Below are 25746 nucleotides of genomic sequence, written 5' to 3' on the forward strand. Positions count from 1 at the left end.
ACCCATTTTCTTACTATTATCAGCCCAAAATTATATAACTTTATCAATTACTGTTTTAGTTGTTCCATAATAAAATACTGACCTAAGTTTCTCTTTAAATTTATGTGGATATTGCAGTCAGATGCATAAAAATATCAGAATTATCATCTTATATTATATGTTGTTTCTGCATCTGAATAGTAATCAAGATGGGACGATTTAAAGTATTTCAAGTAGTACTTTATTACTTGTTAGCATTACACAATTCCATACAAGTATGCAACAAAAAAATTGAGACCATAAGGCACTTATTCTATTTTATCAACATTGATTAGTGAAAGAAGGACTACATAATCAAACAGTTTGCATTATAATTAGTTGCTGTTAGATCTGTTTTATGAAAATTTATATATTAATTAAAATTTATTTACAAATAGCTATTTTATCATGATTCCTTATATTTAGCCGAGGAAATTTACTTAAAATAAAAAATATTTTTTTATAAAAAAATAATTAATAATGAGTTTTTAAATACACAACTTTGTAGATAATAAAGTTCTAAGCAACATAATGGTGATTTTGATGTAGATCTGTTTCTTAGATTTGGCATAATGATGACTTTCACATGAAAATTTTAAATTCTTATTTTTGAATTTATAATTTTTGACTCAAACATATAAATGTACTCATTAAAAATTAGAAAGATAAAATAATGATTATAATATAAATTTATACCAAAGATTAAAAAGAATAAAAAAGAGTTTTAATTAACTTCCTATCATGGAGCAATGAAATTTGAAGTTGTCATTCATCCAAGAATAAATTATAAAGGATTCTTCTTTAGTTATAACAAAATCAAACAACAAAATAAAGTGTCTTAGTGAGAGAACTAACCATCCTTCATTCGTAGCATTCACCAACTACCATACCGTTTTGCAGTGGACGCAGTTTTGCGCAAATTCTGGTCTTTTTAGTCGATAGAGACTTTTGTCCCATACGATCTTTTTATAAAAATAGTTTGATTCTATACAATTTTTGTGTCATAATCTATAATATCAAAACAAAACCAATAATTTTAAAAAATTTATATTTTCATAATGTAATTACAAATAAAAATACTAATTCTTAATAAGTAATTAAATTCAAAGTTTTACACTAAACGTAAAAATTAAATTCAACTAGAAAACAAATTAAAAGATACATGAGTCTGCTGCCTGCCTCACATCACATCATTCATGTGGAGTTGTGGAGAGTAAAGGTCAACCATTTTGACTTGGGGGAATGGACTCCCCAAACTTAGGGCAAAAAATATAATGGTTTCAAACTATCACTACCTCAAGAAAATTAAAGAAACGACGCAAAACGCAAATCACTTATGCCTTGAAACCGAAAATTTTGTCGGCATTTAATTAATAAAAAAAATTTATATTATTAGATATAATTTTATATTATTAAAAATATTATTAATCGTTAATTAATAATTATAAATCTCAAAATTTGTTAACTCTAGTAAATAATTTTAGTATACACCGAAAATAATCGTTATTATTTTACGAAAAAAACAAATAACCCACCCCGCAACGTACAATTTATTTCTTCGAACATTGACTTGTATTGCAATTCATATCCAAAATTTACGGAATTAATTTCCCTGAATCTGAACCAGTTTGGTGTTTGGTTTCTTGAGCTCTTGCTTAGGGACAGGAACAACAAGCACACCATTCTCCATGTGAGCTTTAACCTGCTCAACCTTAGCATTTTCCGGGAGTCTAAACCTTCTCTGGAACTTCCCATTGAGCGGTGCCACTTTATCATCTTCTTGTTCTTGTCGTCGTTATCGTCATCATCGGCACACTTATCATCAATTATCTGAAGCACCCTTCTATCGTTGACCTCTACCTTGATCTCGTCCTTCTTGAGACCGGGAAGATCTGAAAGAAAAACATGCGCGTCTTTTGTCACTTTCCAATCTGTTGAGGTGCTTAGGACAGGGCACCTGTTCATCATGGAATGAAAAGAGTTTAAAATTTTATTAATTTTACATAAATTTAACTGTATTTAATTTTTTTTTTAACATCAAACATTCTCGTTACTTGTTCACTCTGTCATGTTGTACCTTCCAGCGTCTTCTTTTCCATGCTAGATAGATAATGATTTTTGTAAACAATGTGAATAATGAGTTTTAGAATTGACCTAATAAAATAAAAAATAATTTCATCCTTAAATTTGTTATTGTTGCAAGTGTGAGGAATGTTGAAATTAGTCTCAAGCATGAAAGAGTGAGGAGTTTATAAGATGAGAGATCAATTAACTTGACACTTTTAAGTTTTGAGTTGGATATGATATCTTCTCATCTTATGTTTTCTCACTTGATTCCTCCCCGAAATCTCGTCACGGTTAAACATTAACATTAGGATAACCATCTGCATAAATTCACATTGTTTAGTATTCTCATCATTTACCTATATTTTTTTAATAATAATAATAATATTTATTATTATTATTATTAGACATCTTTTTTTTAAGCAATGCTTTGTTCGTATTGGGTGCAAAGGGGACTCAAAATTCAAAATTATGGATACTTTCACATACAAATTATTTTAACTCGATTTTTGTATAGGTGAAATCATATATTATAAAATTAATTGAAAATTTTGACAAACGAATTTTTTTTACTTGTTTTCTTTTTGTGGTTATAATTAATTAGTTATCATATTTTTTAATTTTTGGACCATGTGGTCAGGTTTTATTTTTTTGGTCATAATGTGGTCAGGGTTGTAGCCATGTTGATAGCTTAATTTTTGGATTTCTTGTAGATAGTGTTTTCTCGATACATCTCTTCTCAACAAACCCAAAACTGGGTAGAGAGGCAAAACAGAACCTCAAAACAATTCAACAAATCACAACCCAGAAAAAAAAAAAAGCAACCCAAAAAAAAAAAAAAAAAACACTACAACGAATAAGACTAAGCACAAGAGACAGGTCTACAAGTCTTTATAACACAATAGTCTATGGAATTGGGCTCAGGTTAAGGCTGGATGTGTGCTCTTGTTAATGAGCTGATTGAGCAACACTGGGCCCAATATTTTGTTTCCTGTGTTTCAAATAAATTAAGGTATCCGGGTCTGATGGGCCCAATCCAATGACCAAAGTTGTGAAATATACGTGGTAACCAACCCTATAACAAACCAACTTAGGTTAATCAAGTAGTTAATTTACTCGTCTACTATAATAAATGATTAAAATAAACTGACAAAAACAAATTTATTTTATTAAAAAAAAAAAACTGACAAGAAGCACGCAAGGCCTTTGCTCATGTAGTGATGGTGTGAGTGTATATATAACGACGAAAAAAAAGGGGGGAAATGGTAAGTTACGGACAAATAATTGATTTTATATATAAAATAAAAACAATTAGGTTCAATGAATTGTTATTAATTTTTTATATTGTATAATCAAATGCAAAATTATTGTTCTAATAATAAATTCTTTTAAAAACAGAACATGGAAACCAATCCTAATGACAATTTTACTAATGTCAATGCCACTAGCCCACTACTAAAGATAACGTGCTCACCGTCACATTTAGAAAGGTTGAGATGAGAACATGAAGAAGAAGATTTCAACAACTTCTCAAATCAAACGATAAGGTTTTTAATGTTTCATTTTGAATACTATTTGCTTATATGATGACCTAAAACTAAAGTTATGATTTAATTTAATTTCATAAAAAATTTATAGAAGTTTACCAGATTCAACCATATTAATTCAGTTAGATGTACAAGTTTATCCGTCCGATCTATTCGGGATACAGACACTATAACATATATTTGACCTGATTTACATAGCAAGTAAGATAATGTCAAATATTTTAGATACTATTCAAAGTTTAGTCATTATTTTGGCGTGAGATAAATTTCTATATACTGAAAAAGAAACTATTCACTATTATGAGTGGAGAGATTTAAAAATGACGTTTATAAATATTTTATTAAATTTACGTATTTTTTAATTTAAATTTATTTTAAATTTTTACTAATTTAAATATCAAAATTTTTTACAAATATCTTTTTTTACTGTTATAAAAAATAAGTCAAATTCTTTTAAAAAAAACTTAGACCTCACATTTACATCTAAATTACACACTATATTCTTCTAATAAAAAATTAAAATATTACAGTCATTACTATAAATTAGACTCATTAATTAGAAGTTAAAGAGATTAATAATTTTACGCTTCTACCCCACATGTCCACTTTTCTTATTAAATGGTTAAATAATGGTAGTTATTATACTAACCGAAAATCCAAGACGAATACTTGCATAAAATATTTTTTTATATAAAAAATAATTAAAAATAAAATATCAAACTATCATCATTATATAAAAATATCTTTGTATAAGTGGCTACCAAATATTTTTAACATGAAAAAGATATAATTATAAAGTTAAAAGCAATATAAGAATCTGACTAAAAAAAATTATAAAAATTTAATTAAAAATTTGATAAAATTATAGAGACTCAATAATTAAATCATATAATTATAATAGAAGTGACCTTCATATATACCCTCTGGTTTTTATTATTTACTAATTCTTAATAAGTAATTAAACTATTTTACACTAAACATAAAAGTTAAATTCAACTAAGAAACAAATTAAAAGATGCATGAGCCTCCCTCACATACATATCACATCATTCATGTGGAGAGTAAAGGTCAACCATTTTGACTTGAGGGACATGGACTCCCCAAACTTAGGGCCAAAAACATAACGGTTTCAAACTATCTCTACCTGTAAGAAAATTAAAGAAACTATGCAAGACGCAAATCACTGATGCCTTGAAACCGAAAATTATTACAATGAGGACCCCACTTACACTCTCCAATATTAATCACGCCATTACTCTCGGCTTTTTCTTCCTATAAAATTTCTCCCATTCACCCCATTGTTCCCCACAATCTCGCACTTCTCCCAACAAAGAGTGAAAGATGGCTAATAATTTTTCATGCCTCCTTATTCTCTTTGCTCTTTCTCTTCTCACACCTTTTTTTGTTTCCTCCTCTAAGGTTCAAGACCCGGAACTAGTTGTACAAGAAGTACAAAGGTATATACTCCTTCCATTTTTGTTATTTTATATTTAAATTAAAATTAATTAATTTTTTATTTTTATATATTAAAAGTATTGATTTTTTAACATTTTTTTGGTCTCTATATAGTATTGTTATAGTATTAATATCAAAGACAATTTTATGAATTACTTTTTAGCTTTTATAATTCAATGCATTTCTCTATTATTTTCTTAATATGTATGAATAATTAAAATTGAAAAATGAATAAGATCCATATATCAATGACCATATAATATATAACATGTGTACAAAATAATTTAATTTGTCACGTTTTAAATAAAATTGGTACTATTATTTCATGCAGGAGCATCTATAATGCCTCTAGTAGAAGAAGCTTGGGATATCTATCATGTGGATCTGGTAACCCCATTGACGATTGTTGGAGATGTGACTCGAATTGGGAGAACAACCGGCAACGGCTAGCCGATTGCGCCATCGGGTTCGGGAAGGACGCCATGGGAGGAAGAAATGGTAGAATCTATGTGGTGAGTGACCCTGGTGATGATGACCCAGTGAACCCAAGGCCAGGAACTATAAGGCATGCTGCAATTCAAGATGAACCACTTTGGATCATTTTCCAGAGAGATATGGTCATCAATTTGAAGGAAGAGCTTTTGGTAAATTCCTTCAAGACAATTGATGGAAGGGGTGCTAGTGTTCACATTGCTGGTGGGGGATGCATCACCATACATTATGTAAGCAAATTCAATGTCATACTATACAAAATGGTATAAAAACTCGCGTGTAGTTGTATTCATATAAAGTTGATAGTTAAAAATTATTAGATAATAATTTAGTCAAATTTATTAAATCATTTAATGATCAGCTTCAAATGAAAATATATAACTGCATGTGAGTTTTTCACGGTACGAATTACTTTATTTATATTCTTGTAAATATGTATAATTGTATATACATACCACATGTTTTATAAATTGTGTGTGTTTGTTCTAGCCTTTTTTATATATATTTTACAAAAATAACTTGTTTTTACTAAAATCACTTTTTATAAATTGTATAAATTTTATAAAATAATTAAAATTAAGAAAGATCTGTTTTCAATAAACTCCTATTTGATTTAGAAAATTATTTATTTTTAATATTTTTATACTTTAAAAAATTTGTAAAAGAATAAAATATAAAAATATATTAAAATACACATACAACTAATTTGGTGACTAATTTTTTTTTATAAAATTCTGAAATAAAAACACAATATTTTTATTCTGAAGATGGTATATATTGATATTTATGTGACACAGGTGAGCAACATCATCATACATGGGATTCACATCCATGATTGCAAGCCAACAGGGAACACAAACATTAGAGACTCACCAGAACATTCTGGGTTTTGGACGGTCTCAGATGGTGATGGAGTGTCCATATTTAACTCAAAGCATATATGGGTTGATCATTGCTCCTTGTCTAATTGCCGTGATGGTCTCATTGATGCCATTCATGGATCCACAGCTATAACCATCTCCAACAACTACATGACTCATCATGATAAGGTCATGCTTTTGGGACACAGTGATTCCTACACACAAGACAAGGACATGCAGGTCACCATTGCATTCAATCATTTTGGTGAAGGCCTTGTCCAAAGAATGCCAAGGTATATATATATATGTCTTTAAATACATGTAATTCATTATTATCATTCCACTCTGTTTTGTTTCATCCATCTACTACTCTTAGTTCAATTATATGAAAAGTTATCTTTCCTTTCAAAATGAAAGTCTTAGATATTAATTTAGTCATTGATCTCAATTATATATAATATATTTTATAACAAAAATTAACGGCTGAAAGTTTTGAAACACTAATATTCCTTCTACACGAGATAATCTTCCAATAATAGTATTATTTTCTAAGAACCTTTAAGAGGAGGCACGTCTTGAAATATTGTTATATTTATATACTTTTATTATTACATTCTATTCTGTCATCATAAAGCAAGGACAATTAGAAAATTGTTAGAATTATTGGTAGGAAAAGTCTATGGGGCAGCAATTTTAATGAATTTTGGCCAACATGTAATCAGCAGAGAAATGTGAATTATTGGATGAAATTTCACATCAGTCTCACACCATCAAATCATCATTGATGGCTAGTTGATGGCTAACAATCACAAAAATTGCTGCCCCTAGCATTGCTCTTAAAGTCACATTAGAATATTCAAACCCCTATTTTTCAACAAATTAGACTCCACATTTTTTATATCACAGGAGACTAAACCTACCAAAAGTCATGCTATATTAGTAAAGATTTATATTTAGTTATCTTGATGATAATTTAATATTATCTAACAATTTTTAATTATTAATTTTACATAAAAATAACTGGATATAAATTTTAATTTATTACATTAGTATCAATTTCTAAATATTTTTTCTTATTATTAGTGTTAGGAACTTTTAAAATTATATCTAATGATGTGAAATTTTGTACTCTTTTTTTACACTTAAATGCTAATTAGAATTTAACAAAAGTGTTGCGTCTAAGACTTTGTCTATTCTTATTACCAAAAAAGAAAATATGGTAGAAACTCAGGTGCAGTCAACTTTACCTGAAATTAATAACTAAAAGTTGTTAGATAATTTGACTGATTTAACTAAATTTTCATTTAATAGCTCTCCGTTATCAATTTCCTGATGAGTTTTTACTAGAAAATATATATAACAGTTAAATAATACAATGTTGCAGGTGTAGACACGGTTATTTCCATGTGGTGAACAACGACTATACACACTGGGAAATGTATGCAATTGGAGGCAGTGCAAATCCTACCATCAACAGCCAAGGCAACCGTTTTCTTGCACCGGATAACCGTTTCAGCAAGGAAGTAACGAAGCACGAAGACGCGCCGCAGAGCGAGTGGGCCAACTGGAACTGGAGGTCAGAGGGAGACCTCTTCTTGAATGGAGCATTCTTCAGGGCGTCCGGCGCCGGTGCTTCTTCCGGCAGCTACGCTCGAGCGTCCAGCCTCAGCGCAAGACCTTCTTCTCTCGTTGGTTCCATAACTACCACTGCCGGTGCGCTTAACTGTCGCAAGGGGTCACGCTGTTGATTTACTCTAAGCGGACCTACCAGAGTATAATTATAATTTATTCTCAGAGCACCTAAGAATTTCATCTCTATTAAAAAAAAGTGATTAATTATGAGATGTTGTGCTTCCCCTGCAGTTTACACCTAACTAATTTCAAGTTTTCAACATCTCCTTTTGCTTTTCAAATGGATATGTATGTGTATTGCTTTTGGAATGCAAAGAAAGTGCAGTTATTAGTGTTGTTTTAATTCAATGATACATATTTCAACCGCACGCTTCTTATGCTAGAATGAATGTACCTCTTTCTAGTTTCTACTTTGATGCCTCTGACCCATCTAACCCAATCATGTCTTTCCTATTTTGCATGCGCAAAAGAGCTCTACAGAGTACAAACAATACCGGATTATAACATTTTTTTTACGGAGAATGCTAGGTAAATAATGGCTATATCTTAAACAATATGAACAACCACCAATCAAATAAAAATATATTATACTCTAATTTAATGTTATTAATTAAATTTACTCTTTTAACCCTATTAATTCACATTGTTCACACATTTGTTCAAAAAATTGTTGGTTACCTATATTTTTTTTTATTCATTAAATTTTAAAATGAGACAAAATTGAGAGAGATAAGAACTTCTCATTTTATTATTTAACAAAGCTAACTGAGTTGTATTTGACCGAAGTTTTGTAAACAAATATATATTCAATTCTTTTTCCTGTTAGCAGGATTTAAACTGAAATATTTATTTAAATAGACTAACTAAAATATTTACCCACTACTACATCAATAATGCTATCTTTAATAGATTCTAACTAAATTTATCTTTATTATATAGGACTTTACATTAATCTATGTTGTACAAGTAGGATACAATAAATACTGACCACTGATTATACAATATGTAAATTTGACTATTTATTAAGATATAAAATATTTAATAGAGTGTAATTTTGATATATAGTATAAAATATTTTATATAATTATTTAATTTATTAATTATATCTATTTTTTAGATAATTATTTATACAATTAATACAAAATTATTTTATATTGATAATATATCGTAATTAAATTAATATTTTTATTTTGATATGGATTATAAAATATTTGTTAATCATAAAATGATTAAACTTTTATCTTTAATTTGTAAAATATTTTGATATAGTCATTCCATCCATTATGTATATAGTAGCACTATCCTATAAAAGCATATAAAATAAAATTCAAAGTTAATGTACACTTTTTACATGATTTCTTCATGTTATGAATTTTTCTACTTCTTTCTATGGGACAAGTTAGTTACAGTAGTTAAGATTTTGACTAAATTAACACTACTGGTAAAGCAAAGAAATAAGAAGAAAGAAAAAAAGGACAGTTAGAAATAGAAAAAGGAGGAGCCAGTCATAATAGCAAACGATCAATTGACTCCATATATATAACATGCAGTACTAAAAGAAAATGAAATATAATTGAAGACCCTCAAGGGAGCACTTTTTTCCCGTCAATCGTGCATAAATGATTAACAGTGTGGGCCTGTGAACTATTACAGAATGTTGGGGTTCCACGTTCCTTGTGTTCAAATTCCTTATTATCTGCAATTGTAACTCCAAGTAACATGCTCTGTTCATACTAATAATGAGTCATGAGCTTTTTGTTCGTGTACTGATATTTGCATATCTAAATTGGTATCCAATATTAACTTAAAAGGTAAACCATAAAAGATGTACATGAATAATTTTGTAGTAAAAAAGAATTTACTCAAATTTTGTTATTAATAAAGATATTCTCAAATAATTTAAAAACGTAACAAAAATATCCAACACTAAATATGTATTCTTAAAACATATTTTAGAGTAGATTGAATTTTAATGTAATTTTTTACAAGTATGATTAGAAAAATAAAATATTTTTATTCTTAAAATTTGGTAACTTTTGCTAAGTATATATCTTTTTTGTGATTTTTTTGTTAACAACTTATAATACTTTTAAAAATTTGTAAAAAATATATACTTGCGAAAAATCACTAATAATATCTCATTTTTCTAATCATACTTGCAAAAAATCGGATCAAAATTCAATATTTAGAGTATTTTTGAGAAATACATATTTAATGTTAGATATTTTTGTTGTGTTTTTAAATTTCTTGAAGGACATTTTTATCGATGGCAAAATTCGAGTGCATTTTTATCAGCGACAAAATTATTCAAATGTATTTTTAGTAGTTTATCCTTAACTAAAATATAAAAGTGTAAAATAGTATGAATATAATTTTTTATGAATTATAACTTATATATACTATATATATTAATTATTTTTTTTGTTCTTTAAGATGAGGCCACAATTCGTGTATTTATAAGCACATACTTTTTTTAAATTAGTCTATTGAGAAAATATTTAAAGAGTACTGCTAGGGAGCCAATGGCTTTAAGTGTAGCTGATTTTGGAGTTCACCAAAGATCGAACCCTTGATCTCTCGGATTTAGAACTCTAATATTATGTCATGAACCCACTCATTCCAAAAACGTAATCTGACAAGATAATGTAACACTAATGGTCATATCTCTAATACTTCCTAAACTTTCATTGTATATATTTTACGCTTAGACTATTAACTCCCTATACTTTCTCATATTTAAATGAAAAGTTAAATTTGTGGAGACAAATTTTAGAACATTACTTAGTTTACACATAAGTCGTCTTAAGATAGAATATATAGAATATCTTGAATGTATTAATCGTATAAATAGACGATAGAGAAATATGTGATGATGATGTGAACTATATATAGGATTCAACATGTTATATGGGCCAGTAGAAATGGAAGAATGTTTTAGGGTTTGCATATGATAAAAGAAAATATTTTTATTAAAATCTAAGAGTAATAATAACTTTTTATCTATGCCATTAAATTAGCTATATTATTTGGAATTAAGTGTTACGTACTTGAGTAGCAAATGGTGTATGTATAAAAGCATAAATATAGTGTGACTGCGACCCAAATGAGGATGTTTAGATAGATATATCTCTATCACACATAAATAGACATAATAAAAAATAAAGACGTATATAATAGAGTACGTAGAAGTGGTGTCTGTTGCTGAAATTAAAAGACAATAAAATATTGTTAGATTATTGGAATATAAAGGAACATCATCTAGCAAGGAGGATTGATTTGATGGAAGTAAAATCAGCAATTAAAGGTAAAGGAAAATGCAAAACGATTCTGAATTATTAAGTGGTCAATACTCAATAGAGATTGATCAGCATACATAAATGAATTTAGTAAAAAAAAAATAATACAGGACAACATACAATGTAACCATTTGATCTTATAATTGACCTAAATAGTAGGATAATGTTATATTGTTGTTGACTATTGTCACACTCAATTTAATTATTTATTTGATTATATTCTAAATAATTACTTAAATAATACTCATGATTAAATTAGAGTTAAAAATTTTATCAATTGCAGCACCCTTATTTAAAAATAAGTAAAGTATTATTTTAGTTTTTAATANTTTACTTTAAATTTAATAGTTTAAAATGAATTTAATATTTATTTAATCATACTTCTTAATTTAATGTTAAAAATTATTTTAATTATTTATTTAATCATTCTTGTATTCTAAAATCATATGAAATGATATTACTATCTAATATTCAATATATACGTACATACATTACTATCTAATATTATCCATTCATTTCTAGTTATTATATTATGTCTATTTTTCTATAATTACCTAATTTAATTTTTTTATTATTTAATCCATATTATCATCAAGATAAAAAGTATGATATGTACATTAAAAATCAGTCGTTATATATATTTATATATTTTTAATTTATATATTTTATTTTATATTTTATATTATTGATTACTGACTTGAGTGTATACCAAATATTACTCAAAAAGTATTACTTATTAACATTTCATGAAGGCGGAAACCCAAATTAAAAGTATAAATATATATACACCAGCATTTATCACATAATCTGATAATTATATATCACATAATATATATACACCATATATATATATCACATAATCATATTAGTACATATCAAATGTTCGATCGATCAATAACCAAATTGAAAGAGAATGAAGGAAGAAGAAAAATCATCATTGCATTGCATGCAGCTCACTTCTTAGAAAGCCAAGAAGCCGACGACGGCGACGGCGGCAAAGGCAGCAGAGCTCTTAAGTGCAGCACCACCATTTTCTTCATCACTTTGTGCGGCGGAATCATCACCGCTGTCGTCTTTCTCGCTGTAGGCGGCGAATTCGTCGACAGGGCCAGGTGCCGGAGCGCTGCCCTCAGCGGCCTCACTGGCTGGTGCCGGTGGCGATGCGATGCTTTCTTCATCGGAAGAACTGGGCGTAGCTGCCTTTGGAGACGATGCGGATTTAGATGGTGATGGCTTAGGTTTTGCTGTTGCTGTTTCGTTTGATGGAGATGATTTTGGTGCTGCTACCGGTCCCCTTTGCGCCATGGCCATGCTTGCAAGAGCAACCAAGATGAGTGCAACAACAATTGGACGTGCCATTTTTTTTTTTTTTTATAATAAAGAAGAAAAGTATTACGTTAGAGACTCTTGGTTTAATCTGCCTTTATTATTCTTTCTATCTCCCTACTGAGAAAGAGAAAGAAAAAAGATATTCTAATTGCAGACTAACTTAAAGACTGAGAAACATGTTGCCATGGGAGGAATAATTTATAGGGGAGATTTTATTTGCTTTTTTTAGAATGTGAGAAAAGATTGGGGGATCATGTGGAGGGAATTGGATGATGGAGGAAAAGAAACCAATTTGTGCTCATTTTAGAAATTAGGGTCAAATTTTGGTAGGATTTAAATTTTGTCTAATTCATTTAACCACTTAAACCATCTCATCCTTCGTTTGCTTAACTGTTCTTTTCTTATTTTAGTTAAAAAGTTTTAGTACTATATATATCTACCGGACTACGTGTATATCTAAAAATCAGTAAAATAGAACCGTTAAGAAAAAAAAAATCAAGTTTTTTTGTTGCATGTAGACATCATATCATAATAGAAAAGTATATGGAACAAAAAGTTACCAACAAAAAATTAAACAAAATCACATTAATTTGTATTAATAATTAATTAATTTATATTATATGTACGGTTGTATTAATTATGTTATTAAATAAAAGAGTTTATAATTTTATGTCGATGTTGTTCTCTGCGTTTTGGGATATTATGTGCTGTTTTGATGATTAAAGGGACTGTAAACTACACATTTGATTTTAGTAAAAAAAAGTCCTTAAACAATTACAGAAATATAAAAAAAATCATTTAATATGAACAGAAATATAAAAAAAATATTCATTTAATAAAAAAAACATCCTAATACTTAACAAAAAAATATCCAGTTATATTTTAGCAAAAATAATTAAATATCTATAAAATTTAAAAAAAATATAAAATTCTTAAATAAATAGAGACATTTGTAATACAAAAAAAAAACAGAAAAATATATAAAAGAACATTTATTTAGTATGAAAAAGAAAGATTCTGATACTTAGCAGAAGAAACATCTATATATATTAACTCGTAGAGATTTTAAATAAACCTAGAGGTATTTGGCTGATTTTTAGCTAATACCTTTTTGGTTCCCTAGCATTACTCTATAATAATTAATAAGAACTGGTTGGTTTTTTTTTTAATTTGATTTTAATTTTATTTGAAGAGAGATTTTAAGAGTGCAGTTTCGTATTAAGAAAAATGAGTTTATTTTTTACTTTTTTTTTTGTTTAGTGAATATTATTCTAATAAGTCTTATTTTTTATACAAAGAACAAATTAATGTCCATTAAAAAGGTATAAACATAGTGATGAGATTGATATATTAATAACTTGTACCAAAGTACGCTTATAAATAGCTGGATCCATCTAACCTATTTTTTATTACCCGAATGAAAACAAGTGTATTCTATCATACTAATTAATCATGTTTTTTAATAATATCTGTTAGGCGAGCCTTTAATTAGGAAAAATAATCTCTGTTTATTTTAACTTATTTTTTATCACCAAAATGTTATCAATGATCGAAAGATTTATAATTTTAAAATGATTCAAATCTACAACTGATGGAACTCTAAATGTTTTGGATATAGTGCTTCGACCTAAAATTACTCGATTCAAAAAAATTAAACCGATAAAAAAAATAATATTATCTAACACAGCAAATACCACAAGAACTAAAATTACCTTTTAACAGTATAAACGATACTCGCAGTAACGTTGTTAATCTATATAACTGACTTACCATACTTAGATAATGTTTTACTGTTGCTATAAATTACAGTTTTAATTATCTATAAAAAATATTAAAATTCATTCTATACTATAATATCTCTCTTCATTAATTAAGAGAACATTTGAATAAATAACTTAATTTAATTATTTTTTAAAAAAATAATTTTTTACTTCTCCTCTATAAATACTTTAAATAATTTTTTAAAAAGTCACAAATTAATTTTAAAAATTGTATCAAATATTAATGCTATAACTTTTCATAAGTTAAAAGTAAAAAAAAAAAAATCATTTATGGATCTATCTAAAATGACCTAAAAGTATGTAAACAATGTAAATTATGTTTGATTAAAATTTTTAAATAATAAAATCAAGTTGGGTTAGTTTAGTGGTTAGTTTATTAGTTTACTTAATAAATTAGTTTTTGATTTATCATATTGGCGAATATCGTAGACAACAAAAATATAAATNAATTTACCATTAATATTTAGAATTTTAAATTGTAATTTAAATTAAAAATATAATTTAAAATTTGACTGATATTAATAAAAAATATATTTCTTTAATTAAATTCTTAAATAGAATTATATATATATAAAAAAATCCTGTAATTTAATTCCGAAAATAACTCTTTCCTTTTCAAATTTCAAGTATCATAATTTAAGATGGAAGGAAACTTTATCATAACTGACTCCATTAACTGTATCAAAAATTTAATGTGGAAGAGATCTTATCAAAATTGACTCCATTAAATGTGTCAAAAGAAGTATTTACTCCATTCATATATACTATCTAAAAATTCGCTTTGTGCATGCAATAAATTTATTGGTGAGCGGCCAACATTTAAATAAAATTTCAATTTACGAAAATTAATTATTGGTCAGACAATTTAAAAAATATTGTAAAAAATTAAAAAAAATATACTAACTAGAAAATATAGCATGTATTATAATTTTGTTAGAGATATAATTATTTATGTTATTTTGTTTATTCACTTAAATTTTTAGGATGAATAATTTCATAACATGATATTAGAGTTTTATATTAAAAAAATGTAGGATCTTTTTAATAATGAAAATAAATTTTATTTAATTAAAGAATAATACTACATATTCAAGTCTTTTTGTTAACCAAATTCAACTAAGTTGATCTAACATAACAAAAATTAATTATAACTAGCATTATTTTAAGTCTTATTGTTTAACTTGATTAGATTTAACTCATAAAAAAAAACTTGAATGTGTAGCATTACTTTTAATTAAATATGTCTTTTTCTATGATTAACTACTCTTCTTGTTGAATTTTAAAATATTTTAAAAGTATTTTTGTCGTTAATAAATATAAAAAGATCTTTTAATTTATACGTAATATTAAATATTCTTACGTTGAATTAAATTCTTGTTATATTATTTTCATATATATATATATGATCCCCAAATTTCCACCCATATAGAGAGGATCATATAGTGATACAAAATCCTAGTACAACTAACCCTTTGTCCCCAATAGTATGATGATGATTGTGGCAGCCTTGTTGACTGTTCTTATAACTCTGCTGTTGAAGTCTGCTTTTGATGCCATCTCATGGTACTTGCTCACCCCACTACGCATCAAGAGAATCATGGAGAAGCAAGGTGTGCGTGGCCCAAAACCCCGTTTTCTCACCGGCAACATTCCAGACATGGCCTCCCTTGTTTCAAGAGCTGTTTCTCAAGACATGAAACACATTAGCCACGACATTGTTGATCGCATTATGCCCCATTTTGTTGCATGGTCCAATAAATATGGTACATTATTTATATTTCCTTATTCACACTTAATTAGCTACTTGCACCTTGAAATGTTACTGAATAAAATAGCAAATTGATTGCGAATTTGCTACTGATTTATCAACGTTAATAAGTACCCTATGATTTTCTACCTCAATTTTACAAATTTATAACAAAATTCGGGTGTAATGGTCAAAATTAGGGTATTCAATTTGTGTTGCAGTTTAGATCGATTTTAATTTTATTTTAAATTTTATCTAATTCAATTTAAATTATTGTGATTTGTCTTAGATCAATTTATTTGATTTTAAAAAAATTAAGACTTGATATTAAAAAATATAAATGATTTTAGATTGATAAATAAATTTTATTTTATATTTATAAAATACTCACTAAATTATAATATCAATAAGGAGTTAATACTCAATTTGGTCATTGAAATTTGAAGTCAGATTTAATTTGACCCTTAAAATTTTAACATATTTAAATTAGATTCTGAAATTTATAATTGTAACTCATATTAACCTTCGAGTTAATCTCCATTAATGACGTGTTGATTTTATATATTACCCTGATGTGATTAAGATTCCTTGCGCCAGATTTCATGTGATCTAAATTTATTAGAGTTCTAGAAGCTTGATTATTTTTTCCAAGATTGCAAAATTTTCAAATTGAACTTGTTATTGTTGTCTTGGTGAGGATGTTAGTTGGGAAGCCAATTAAATTTTTAGGAGATCTAATAGGTATCACTTTAGTCACATGGAATTTAGATGATGAGTTCAAATATTAACATGTGCAGAATTAACATGCCGTTCATAAAAATCTCAGAAACTAATGTGAGTTATTATTGTAAATTTTGGGAGTCAAATTGAGTCAATTGTAATTTTATAGGTCAATTTAAGTCTGACTTCAAATTTCAAGAGACAAATTAAATATTATATTAATTTTGAGTAAGATAAAAATATGCAATGAATTAAATGCTAAATAATTATCTTAAATTTAATAATAAAATAATAATATTATATCATATTATATAGCTTAGATTGAATTAGATTCGGTTTTAGAATTAAATTCTAAATTCTATCTAATTTATGTGATTTGCCAAAAATTAGTATAGTTTTAATCTGTTTGCACTTTGAATTGAACTAGATAAATAATTTTATTTGTAGTTACGCCAGTCAATAATATTTTACTTGAAAAAAATCTATAGGTAAATAGTTCTTAAGATGTAGATATCATGGACAACATTTTGCTATGCTGTGGATTTATTTGGTGCAGATTTTTCTACAAATTCTTTGTTTTTCATTTAATTAGGAATCATTCGATTAGATTTTCTTACAGATCCACTATAGATTATTGGTAATTGATTTACATATGAACGGACCCATTTTGTGCAGGGAAGAGATTTATATATTGGAATGGAATAGAGCCAAGGCTATGCCTAACAGATACAGAATTGATCAAACAGTTCTTGTCAAAATACAATTCTGTAAGCGGAAAATCATGGCAACAACAACAGGGTACTAAACATTTCATTGGGAGAGGATTGTTGATGGCTAATGGTAAAGATTGGTACAATCAACGTCACATGGTTGCTCCTGCATTCATGGGAGAGAGGCTCAAGGAATATGGAGGGCACATGGTGGAATGCACCAAGGAGATGATCCAATCATTGGAAACTGCTTTGGAGTTTGGAGAATGTGAGGTGGAGATTGGAGAGTATATGACCAACCTCACTGCTGATATTATCTCAAGGACTGAGTTTGGTACTAATTACAACAAGGGAAAGCAAATATTTCATCTCCTTACAAAGCTTCAGAAACTTGTTGCTCAAGCCACTCGCCATCTTTGCGTTCCAGGAAGCAGGTATTAGTGAAGATAATAGTTGAAAATCGTAAAATAATTTGACATACTTTTTTAATCAAGTTATTTAATTAACTATAATTTCAACTATAAATTCTAATAGCAATGGTATATTTAATATTATTTTTATTAGGGGTGGCAATGAGTAGGGTAAGGTTTGAATCCAACTCTAATCCTATCCGCCGGTTGAGATTTTTATATAAACTCAACCCTATCCTACCATCGAGTTGAGAATATCACAATCCTAACCCTATCTGCTCTTAATCTGTGGGTTACAAAAAATATACAATACTATTATATAACTTGATGATAATTTAAAATAGAACTGATTTTTATGTAAAAAAAAATATTAAATTATCAATTAATAATTTTCTTTTAGTGGCTAAGGATCTTTTGCATTTAGTGAGAGATCTTTGATTCAACATCCACTTAAAACATATTTTTATATAAGTATATAATATAAACATATATAGAGTGCGGGTTGGTCGGGTAGGGTTGAAGCTCAATCCGCACCCTACCCGACCCGCACCCAATCTTATCCGCTGCGGATCGGATTGACAACCCTATCCGAACGGGTGGGATCGAGTTGGGTACCGTGGGTAGGATACATATTGCCGTTCCTAGTTTTATGTTGCCTATTATAATAATAATAAATAACACCATAATTTGATTAAAATAACAAGGGTAACGATGAAAAAATTATCATTTTTAAATGGAATAGATTAATTAATTTAGTTTCTGTAGTATTGATATAATTTCACATATGAACATATTTTGGGTGATTTTATTTCAATATATGTCGTAATTTATCATTTTGAATTTGATTTGATCTAATTTTTTTCAATAAGGTAGTTAATATTATATTCAGAAATGTTTAGTAACAAAAAGCTTTATCTTAAGATTGTTAAAATTTATTATTTTTTACTTTAGTTAATAGTTTTATATTTGTGCAGGTTTTTTCCTAGTAGCTATAACAAGGAGATAAAGACATTGAAGGTGGAAGTGGAGAAGCTGTTGATGGAGATCATAGAAAGCAGAAAAGATTGTGTTGAGACAGGTAAGGCGGATTCATTTGGGAAGGATTTGTTGGGTATTCTTCTAGAAGAGATGCAAAACAAAGGTGGAAGCATGAAGAATTTGCAAGTTGTTATGGATGAATGCAAAACATTCTTCTTTGCTGGGCATGAAACAACAGCAATATTGCTGACTTGGACCACCATGTTGCTAGCAAGCAATCCACAGTGGCAACAAAAAGTCAGAGATGAGGTTAGGAAGGTCTTCAATGGGGAAACTACTCCTCCCATGGATCAACTATCTAAGCTTACTGTGGTTAGTAACTCATCACTATAGCTTCTTCTTTTTCCTTTTTACTACTAAATCTTAGTAGAGATTGAGGAACTCATTTGTCTTGTTATTCTTCATAGTCTGTTAAGAATTTTTAAAAGATATAAATGACAAAATATTTTAAAAAATAACATATTCAATATGAAAGAAATTTTTTGTATCTCGGTTATTTTTTTGAGTAAAAACAAATCTTTACATTATGTTTAATAATTTTGTCACATTTTTAAATTTTTTTAGAATATTTTTTTATGATTTATATTTTATTTTTTATTAGTTTTGCATTAGAGCTATTTAGCGTTGCCCATTGTTATTTTATTTTATTTTTGAAATTGAATTCAATACCTCAAAAATATATGATTAACTAACATAGCTTTACACTATAATAGATTAATTTTGTGTTGGCCTGTGACTCTATTATTTTATTATTGTTAGAATTAATAAAAGTTAAATAAGATAAGTTTATTAGACTATTTTTTTTGTTCTTTCTAACATCACTATTTTATTATGTTGACGTGTCAAAATAGATAATTATCCATTATTGAGAAATAAATAAATATTATGATATTTTAATTAAAATTGGTAAAAATCTTACATATTTAATATTTTTAATTTTTTCTTTTAAATCCATTGATGATTTTACCAAGATATTTTTTTCTATCTTATTTGCTTTTATTTTTTTACAAAATTTTTAAAAAATATTAAAAAAACACAAATTAAAAAAATCCTAAATTTCTTAAAAAATTGTTGACTAAAAAAAAAGTAGCATTGATTTTCTTGCACAATTTAATAACCAATTCAAATATAACTATATTAAGTGTATACTAAAATTAGTAACTAGTATAAAATATATATTGAAATATAAAATACATGAAAATAATTTAAATAATATATATATATTTTTAATCACAAATATATTATAGTTAATTTTAATGACTAATTTTAATGTACAAATAGTATTTTCGATAATAATCTTAATAACAATTGATGATGTTGCAGTTAAACATGGTGATTAACGAATCAATGAGGCTGTATCCTCCAGCAACTGTGCTTCCAAGAATGGTGTTTGAAGACATTGCATTAGGTGATCTTTACATCCCTAAAGGCTTATCAATTTGGATTCCAGTGTTAGCTATTCACCATAGCCAAGAACTTTGGGGCAAAGATGCAAATGAATTCAACCCAGAAAGGTTTGCTTCAAAATCATTCATGCCTGGCCGGTTCCTACCATTTGCCTCTGGCCCCAGAAATTGTGTTGGACAATCATTTGCCATTATGGAAGCCAAGATTATTTTGTCCATGCTTATCTCTAAGTTTAGCTTCACCATTTCAGATAACTATAAGCATGCACCTGTGGTTGTTCTCACAATTAAGCCTAAGCATGGTGTTCAACTTTGTTTCAAGCCCTTGGATCCATAAGACCATAACTTATAATAGACTTATTTATAGGCATCATGATGATAAGTGATGTATTAAAAAAAAACTTTAATATTATTGTATAAATAAATAAAAGGATGAATCATGTGAGTTTTAATATCTTTTGCATAAAAATTAAGCTTTTATGTGACTCACTAATAATCTATAAGATTGTCCTTTGATTATTGTGAGCGATTAAATATCTACAATACCCTAAATAGCTATAAATCTTAAGTAACATAATCAAACTCAAAGGTTTAGGTATCTCTAATACAAAGTTTCTAGAATCTTAAAGAATTATTCAAAATTGACAACTTTATATATAGAGAATTATACGTGAATTTCTATTATATTTTAAATATTTTATCATATATCTATGTTTTAAGTTTAGTATCTAAACTCTTCAAATTTTTGTATTGTAACACAATTCTTTACCTACAACCAGTCAAATTCATTTGCTCAATATAATAGTAATAATAATAACGAGTAATAATAATCAAAACTATATACAGAGTAATTATACATAATTATTAATCGTGTGTATTATCTTAATCATTTTAAATGGTTTATACGCTAATAAAAATTAAGCAAGTTTTTTAACTTTATTCGTGTAGAGAATTTTCAATGAGCAAGACCTGAAGAAGAGGAAAGAGAAAAGACGGTCGAACTGAAAAAAAAAATTTATTGCTTAGCATTGACTATTAAAGATTTTGATTGAAGTATAAGATTAAAACATTTTTAATCAAATTAAGCTAAATTCAAATGTTAAGAGTAGAAAGTATATATTTTTGAACAACTAGCAACATATCTCCTCAAACCACTCTCTTTATGAATAGCAGTAATTATTGTTTTAGAATTTTTTTTAATTGTTTTCTTCCTCTTCGTTATCCATTAGATAATATTTTTTTAATATCTCAATTGGAAAAATTCCATTAGATAATGTACTCCAAAAAATATAATGTACTCCAGATGAAAAGTATCAGAAGTCTCAAAGTTGATTTAATGAGAAGGAAGAGAAATTAGAGCAGAAAAAAGTGAAATTGGGAATTCATTGAAGAAGTGAAAAGAAAAATGAAATTATCTGTTTGTTACAGTGGGTTTTATACATGGTTAATAAAGGGTGAGATGAGTGATTACAAATTCGTTAGGTGTTGAGCTGAAGTCTAACTGACTGGCGTTCTCAGCTGTGGACTGAATATAAAGAGTTGTAGAAGGTTCCTCATTGTCTTTTACTAACACCAAACAATTAAAAATAATTATATAATTTCAGATATAATAAATACATAATTACTAATGTTTAAAAAATCGAATCGGATTGATTGGTTGAACCGGTTTAACTGAAAATTGACGATAAATTACTAGGGATTACTTGTTGCTGTTTTGTAATATTTTTTTGAAATTTCAGGTTTAGTGTAATTAGAAATTACTTGTTGCTATTTTGTAATGCAATAATGTTTGTTGCTAAATGATAATTTGTATTGCTGTTGTTTTTAATTTTATGAATGATTTGTTAATTTTAATTATCAATGATAGTATTAATCAAAGAAGCAATTGTTGATAACAATGCATTTGTGAATAATAACTTGCCTATCAATCCTCCTATTTTGATTTTGTTACTTTCAAATTCGCTCCAATCTATTTACAGGTTCATAAACACGGATGAAGTTGATTTTGTTAATAACTTTTGTGTTTCTTTTGCTTTTCTAGGATTTTAAATTGATATATAGCTTCAATGTAGTCACTATTTTTCTTACTGATCTGCTAATGGTTTGGTATTACTTTTACCATTGCTGCTTTTATAATTGCTACAGCCGCTGCTGAACATGTGTAGACTATTTATTTAACGTACATGGCAACTTGAGAAAAACCAGAGTCATGCATCTGATATAAGGCTTGTTTTTTAGATTTGTATATTTAGTATTTACAACCTAAGCAATTTCTTTCTGTTATTATCATTATTATCTGTTTAGTAGTATTTTTTATGTTTTACTTGTTTTCAATTTGTTATAATTTTTTTTGTACTCTATAATATAATATATATATTAAGGGTATTTTCATGTTGGCATTTAATATTTAGATATTTTTTTATTATTTAACTTTTAAATTTGTATTTTGACAAGATCATATAAATTTGTGTTAGTGATGTAACTGAGAAAGGGTAGCTATTAGCTACACTTGATATAATAAGTATGTGGTGTGACCCTGTTTAGTATATATAGCAAAAAAAATTCTTCTTGTAAACACACTTTCTAATAGAATTTCAAAAGCATTTTCTCTTCTAATTTCATTTCTCTTACTGAAAATCTCATATGGTATCAAGAGCCTCAATGTCCTTCCTCATCTCTACTTCATCCTCAACAAAATAACCTCTCATTCCCATAGCTGAAAAGCTTGATGGCACCAATTTCAACACATGGCGCCATTAAACATGGTTCACAATTCAGAGTCTTTTAATGGAGACTCATCTTGATTGGGCTAATGCTCCTAATAAATTTGAACTTGTGACGAAGTCTCCGCCTACAACAGCATCAAAAGTTGATGCAACAACCAAATCTGATTCTGCAACAGAAACTTCAACAAATCTGCTACAAGAAACTAAAGCATTCAAGATCTGGAAGCAAGATGATCTCTCCCTTATCATATGGCTCATGGCTTCAATGACTACATCATACAAGAACAAGATTGTTCATTGTGCATGCTTCTGTGATGCGTGGACCACCATCATCACCTACTTCTCCTCAACATCCAAGACAAAAATTCAAAACTTGAAATTTCAATTAAAATGTGTCAAAAAAATAAGTACAGTTCATGATTATCTCTCCAAAGTTCAAAAGCTAGTTGACTCCATTTCTGCTATTGGGTATCAACTGGATGATGAGGATCATATCCAAGCTATTACTGATGGATTGCCGGAGGATTATAGTGGTTACATAACTTCTATCATATCAAGATTGGGCACTTTCTCTGTTAGTGAGGCAGAATCCTTTCTTCAAGCGTATGATGATATGCTTGATAGATTTAAGACTCCATCCTCATTAATTCCCGTGGCAAACTTCACACAAGCTTTCTTATTGTCATCAACTAGAGGAATGGGTGCAAGACGAGGTCGTGGTGACGGTAGATCCCAAAGGGGTGGTCAGAGCTCATGGCAACCTCCAAGAACAAACTGCCAAATTTGTGGCAGGGTAGGTCATGCAGCATGGAGCTGCTACCTCGCTTTAATCAGCAGTTCCAACCAAACCCACCACGTCCTACTCCTCCACCACAATTTCCCTTTTCTAATACATGCCCTCCATCACCAACTGCATCATTCCATCAGCCACAAACATATATGTCTACAACATCCTCCATTGGAGACTCATCCTGGTATACTGACTTAGGAGTATCTCATCATGTCACTGTCGATCCCAACAATTTGCTCTCTCATTTTCCAAGCAATCTTGATCATGAGCAACTTTTTGTAGGTAATGGTGCATATATTTCTATTCATAAATCTGGTTCCTATTTTCTCTGAATATCGCTCTGAGAAATGTTTGTTTTTAGGCTATGACACTAAATTTTATGGATATAAATGTATGAGTAAGTTTGGAAAAGTTTATATGTCTCGGCATGTGATCTTTGATGAGTTGAGTTTTTCTTGTCATGATTTGTTTCAAAATTCTTCTACTCACATTACTAACATTAAATCTATTCCTAGCTATATTACTGATGCTTATTACAGCTTATCCTCCACATTAAAATCACCAAATACTACCATGACAAGTAACTCGTTCTCTAATCAAACTCAAACTGGTGGAACAACTACAAATTTGCAATCACCTACACCTACTAGTTTGCAGGACACTAGTATTTTTCCTAACCCAGTTTTAGAGACTAATGTCTCTATGCATAGTGAGGCCACTGGTCAGGGACTTGATCCCCCTCCAAGTTAGCTTCCTCATTCAACCACCAATACACACAATATGGTAACAAGATCAAAGACGGGTATACACAAGCCAAAGTCCTATATTACACATATTGATATTGATCTTAAACAACAAGTACCTAAAACTGCTGCTCAAGCTATCCAAACCCCTCACTGAAAGGAGGCTATGGATGCTGAGCTCAAAGCACTAAGGCAATGCAATACTTGGTGTCTTGTGACTCACCCACCGAATGCAACTATAGTAGGGAGCAAGTGGGTTTTTGCCATTAAACGAAACACTAATGGTGAGATTGTTCGTTATAAAAATTGTCTTGTTGCCAAAGATTTTCATCAAACCGAAGGCATAGACTATGAGCAAATGTATAGCCCAGTGATAAGACCTTCTTCTGTTCATGTTGTGCTTACTCTAGCCATCACACAAGGATGGGTTCTACGTCAGTTTGATTTCAATAATGCTTTCTTAAATGAAACTTTAATGGAACATGTTTTTATGACTCAACCATAAGGCTATGAAGACAACAATACTAACCTGGTATGCAAGCTGAATAGGGCCCTGTATGGCCTGAAACAGGCGCCACGGACATGGTACTTAACTTTGAAAGAAACATTGACAAAGTTTGGGTTTGAAAGTACTCGATCCGATATTTTTCTGTTTGTAAGAAAAATACCAAATCAGTCGTATACATGATAGTATATGTCGATGACATTGTTGTCACTGGAAATGATGCTAATGAAATTGATCTATTGATTAAGCAAGTCAATACAATTTTTCCTCTTAAATATCTTGGTAATTTAAATTTTTTCCTTGGCATAGAATTTTTTTATTTGCAGGGAGGACGCGTACACCTATCTCAAAGGAAATATGCAATGAAAATTTTGAAAAAGGCCAACATGAAAATGGCAAATGCCTTGCCTACTCCCATGGTTGAGAATTTGAAACTCTATACAAATGATTCTGAACTTTGTTCTGATCCGAAGCTTT

At 28.5% G+C, this 25746-nt stretch overlaps 3 protein-coding genes and 1 pseudogene across 3 annotated transcripts; 2 read left to right on the forward strand and 2 right to left on the reverse strand.

The window, feature by feature from the left end:
- Nucleotides 1-1621: 1621 nt before the first annotated feature.
- LOC107471524 (18.2 kDa class I heat shock protein-like) lies at nt 1622-1986 on the reverse strand (annotated as a pseudogene).
- A 2943-nt stretch (nt 1987-4929) lies between these two features.
- LOC107471523 (pectate lyase) lies at nt 4930-8411 on the forward strand. Its single transcript, XM_016091013.3, has 4 exons — nt 4930-5086; nt 5416-5806; nt 6374-6729; nt 7821-8411. The coding sequence occupies exons 1-4, from the start codon at nt 4971-4973 to the stop codon at nt 8182-8184; spliced, it is 1227 nt and encodes a 408-aa protein (XP_015946499.1). The 5' UTR covers nt 4930-4970; the 3' UTR covers nt 8185-8411.
- Nucleotides 8412-12324: 3913 nt separating this feature from the next.
- Nucleotides 12325-12723, reverse strand: LOC107471397 (lysine-rich arabinogalactan protein 17-like). The gene has a single exon (XM_016090858.1). It carries the CDS (start codon nt 12721-12723, stop codon nt 12325-12327), a length of 399 nt encoding a protein of 132 aa, XP_015946344.1.
- A 3186-nt stretch (nt 12724-15909) lies between these two features.
- On the forward strand, nt 15910-20842 carry LOC107471444 (cytokinin hydroxylase-like). The gene is made up of 4 exons (XM_016090904.3): nt 15910-16237; nt 17617-18085; nt 19036-19411; nt 20423-20842. The coding sequence occupies exons 1-4, from the start codon at nt 15961-15963 to the stop codon at nt 20840-20842; spliced, it is 1542 nt and encodes a 513-aa protein (XP_015946390.1). The 5' UTR covers nt 15910-15960.
- The last annotated feature ends 4904 nt before the right edge of the window (nt 20843-25746 follow it).

This window comes from Arachis duranensis, chromosome 10 (genome assembly GCF_000817695.3).
Source record: "Arachis duranensis cultivar V14167 chromosome 10, aradu.V14167.gnm2.J7QH, whole genome shotgun sequence".
Taxonomy (NCBI): domain Eukaryota; kingdom Viridiplantae; phylum Streptophyta; class Magnoliopsida; order Fabales; family Fabaceae; genus Arachis; species Arachis duranensis.

Coding starts and splice junctions, on each gene's coding strand:
- LOC107471444 (XM_016090904.3), top strand. CDS start 15,961: ATGATGATGATTGTGGCAGCCTTGTTGACTGTTCTTATAACTCTGCTG. Junction 16,238..17,616: donor TGCATGGTCCAATAAATATG/GTACATTATTTA, acceptor CATTTTGTGCAG/GGAAGAGATTTATATATTGG. Junction 19,412..20,422: donor AACTATCTAAGCTTACTGTG/GTTAGTAACTCA, acceptor ATGATGTTGCAG/TTAAACATGGTGATTAACGA.
- LOC107471397 (XM_016090858.1), bottom strand. CDS start 12,723: ATGGCACGTCCAATTGTTGTTGCACTCATCTTGGTTGCTCTTGCAAGC.
- LOC107471523 (XM_016091013.3), top strand. CDS start 4,971: ATGGCTAATAATTTTTCATGCCTCCTTATTCTCTTTGCTCTTTCTCTT. Junction 5,087..5,415: donor GTTGTACAAGAAGTACAAAG/GTATATACTCCT, acceptor TATTTCATGCAG/GAGCATCTATAATGCCTCTA. Junction 5,807..6,373: donor GATGCATCACCATACATTAT/GTAAGCAAATTC, acceptor TATGTGACACAG/GTGAGCAACATCATCATACA.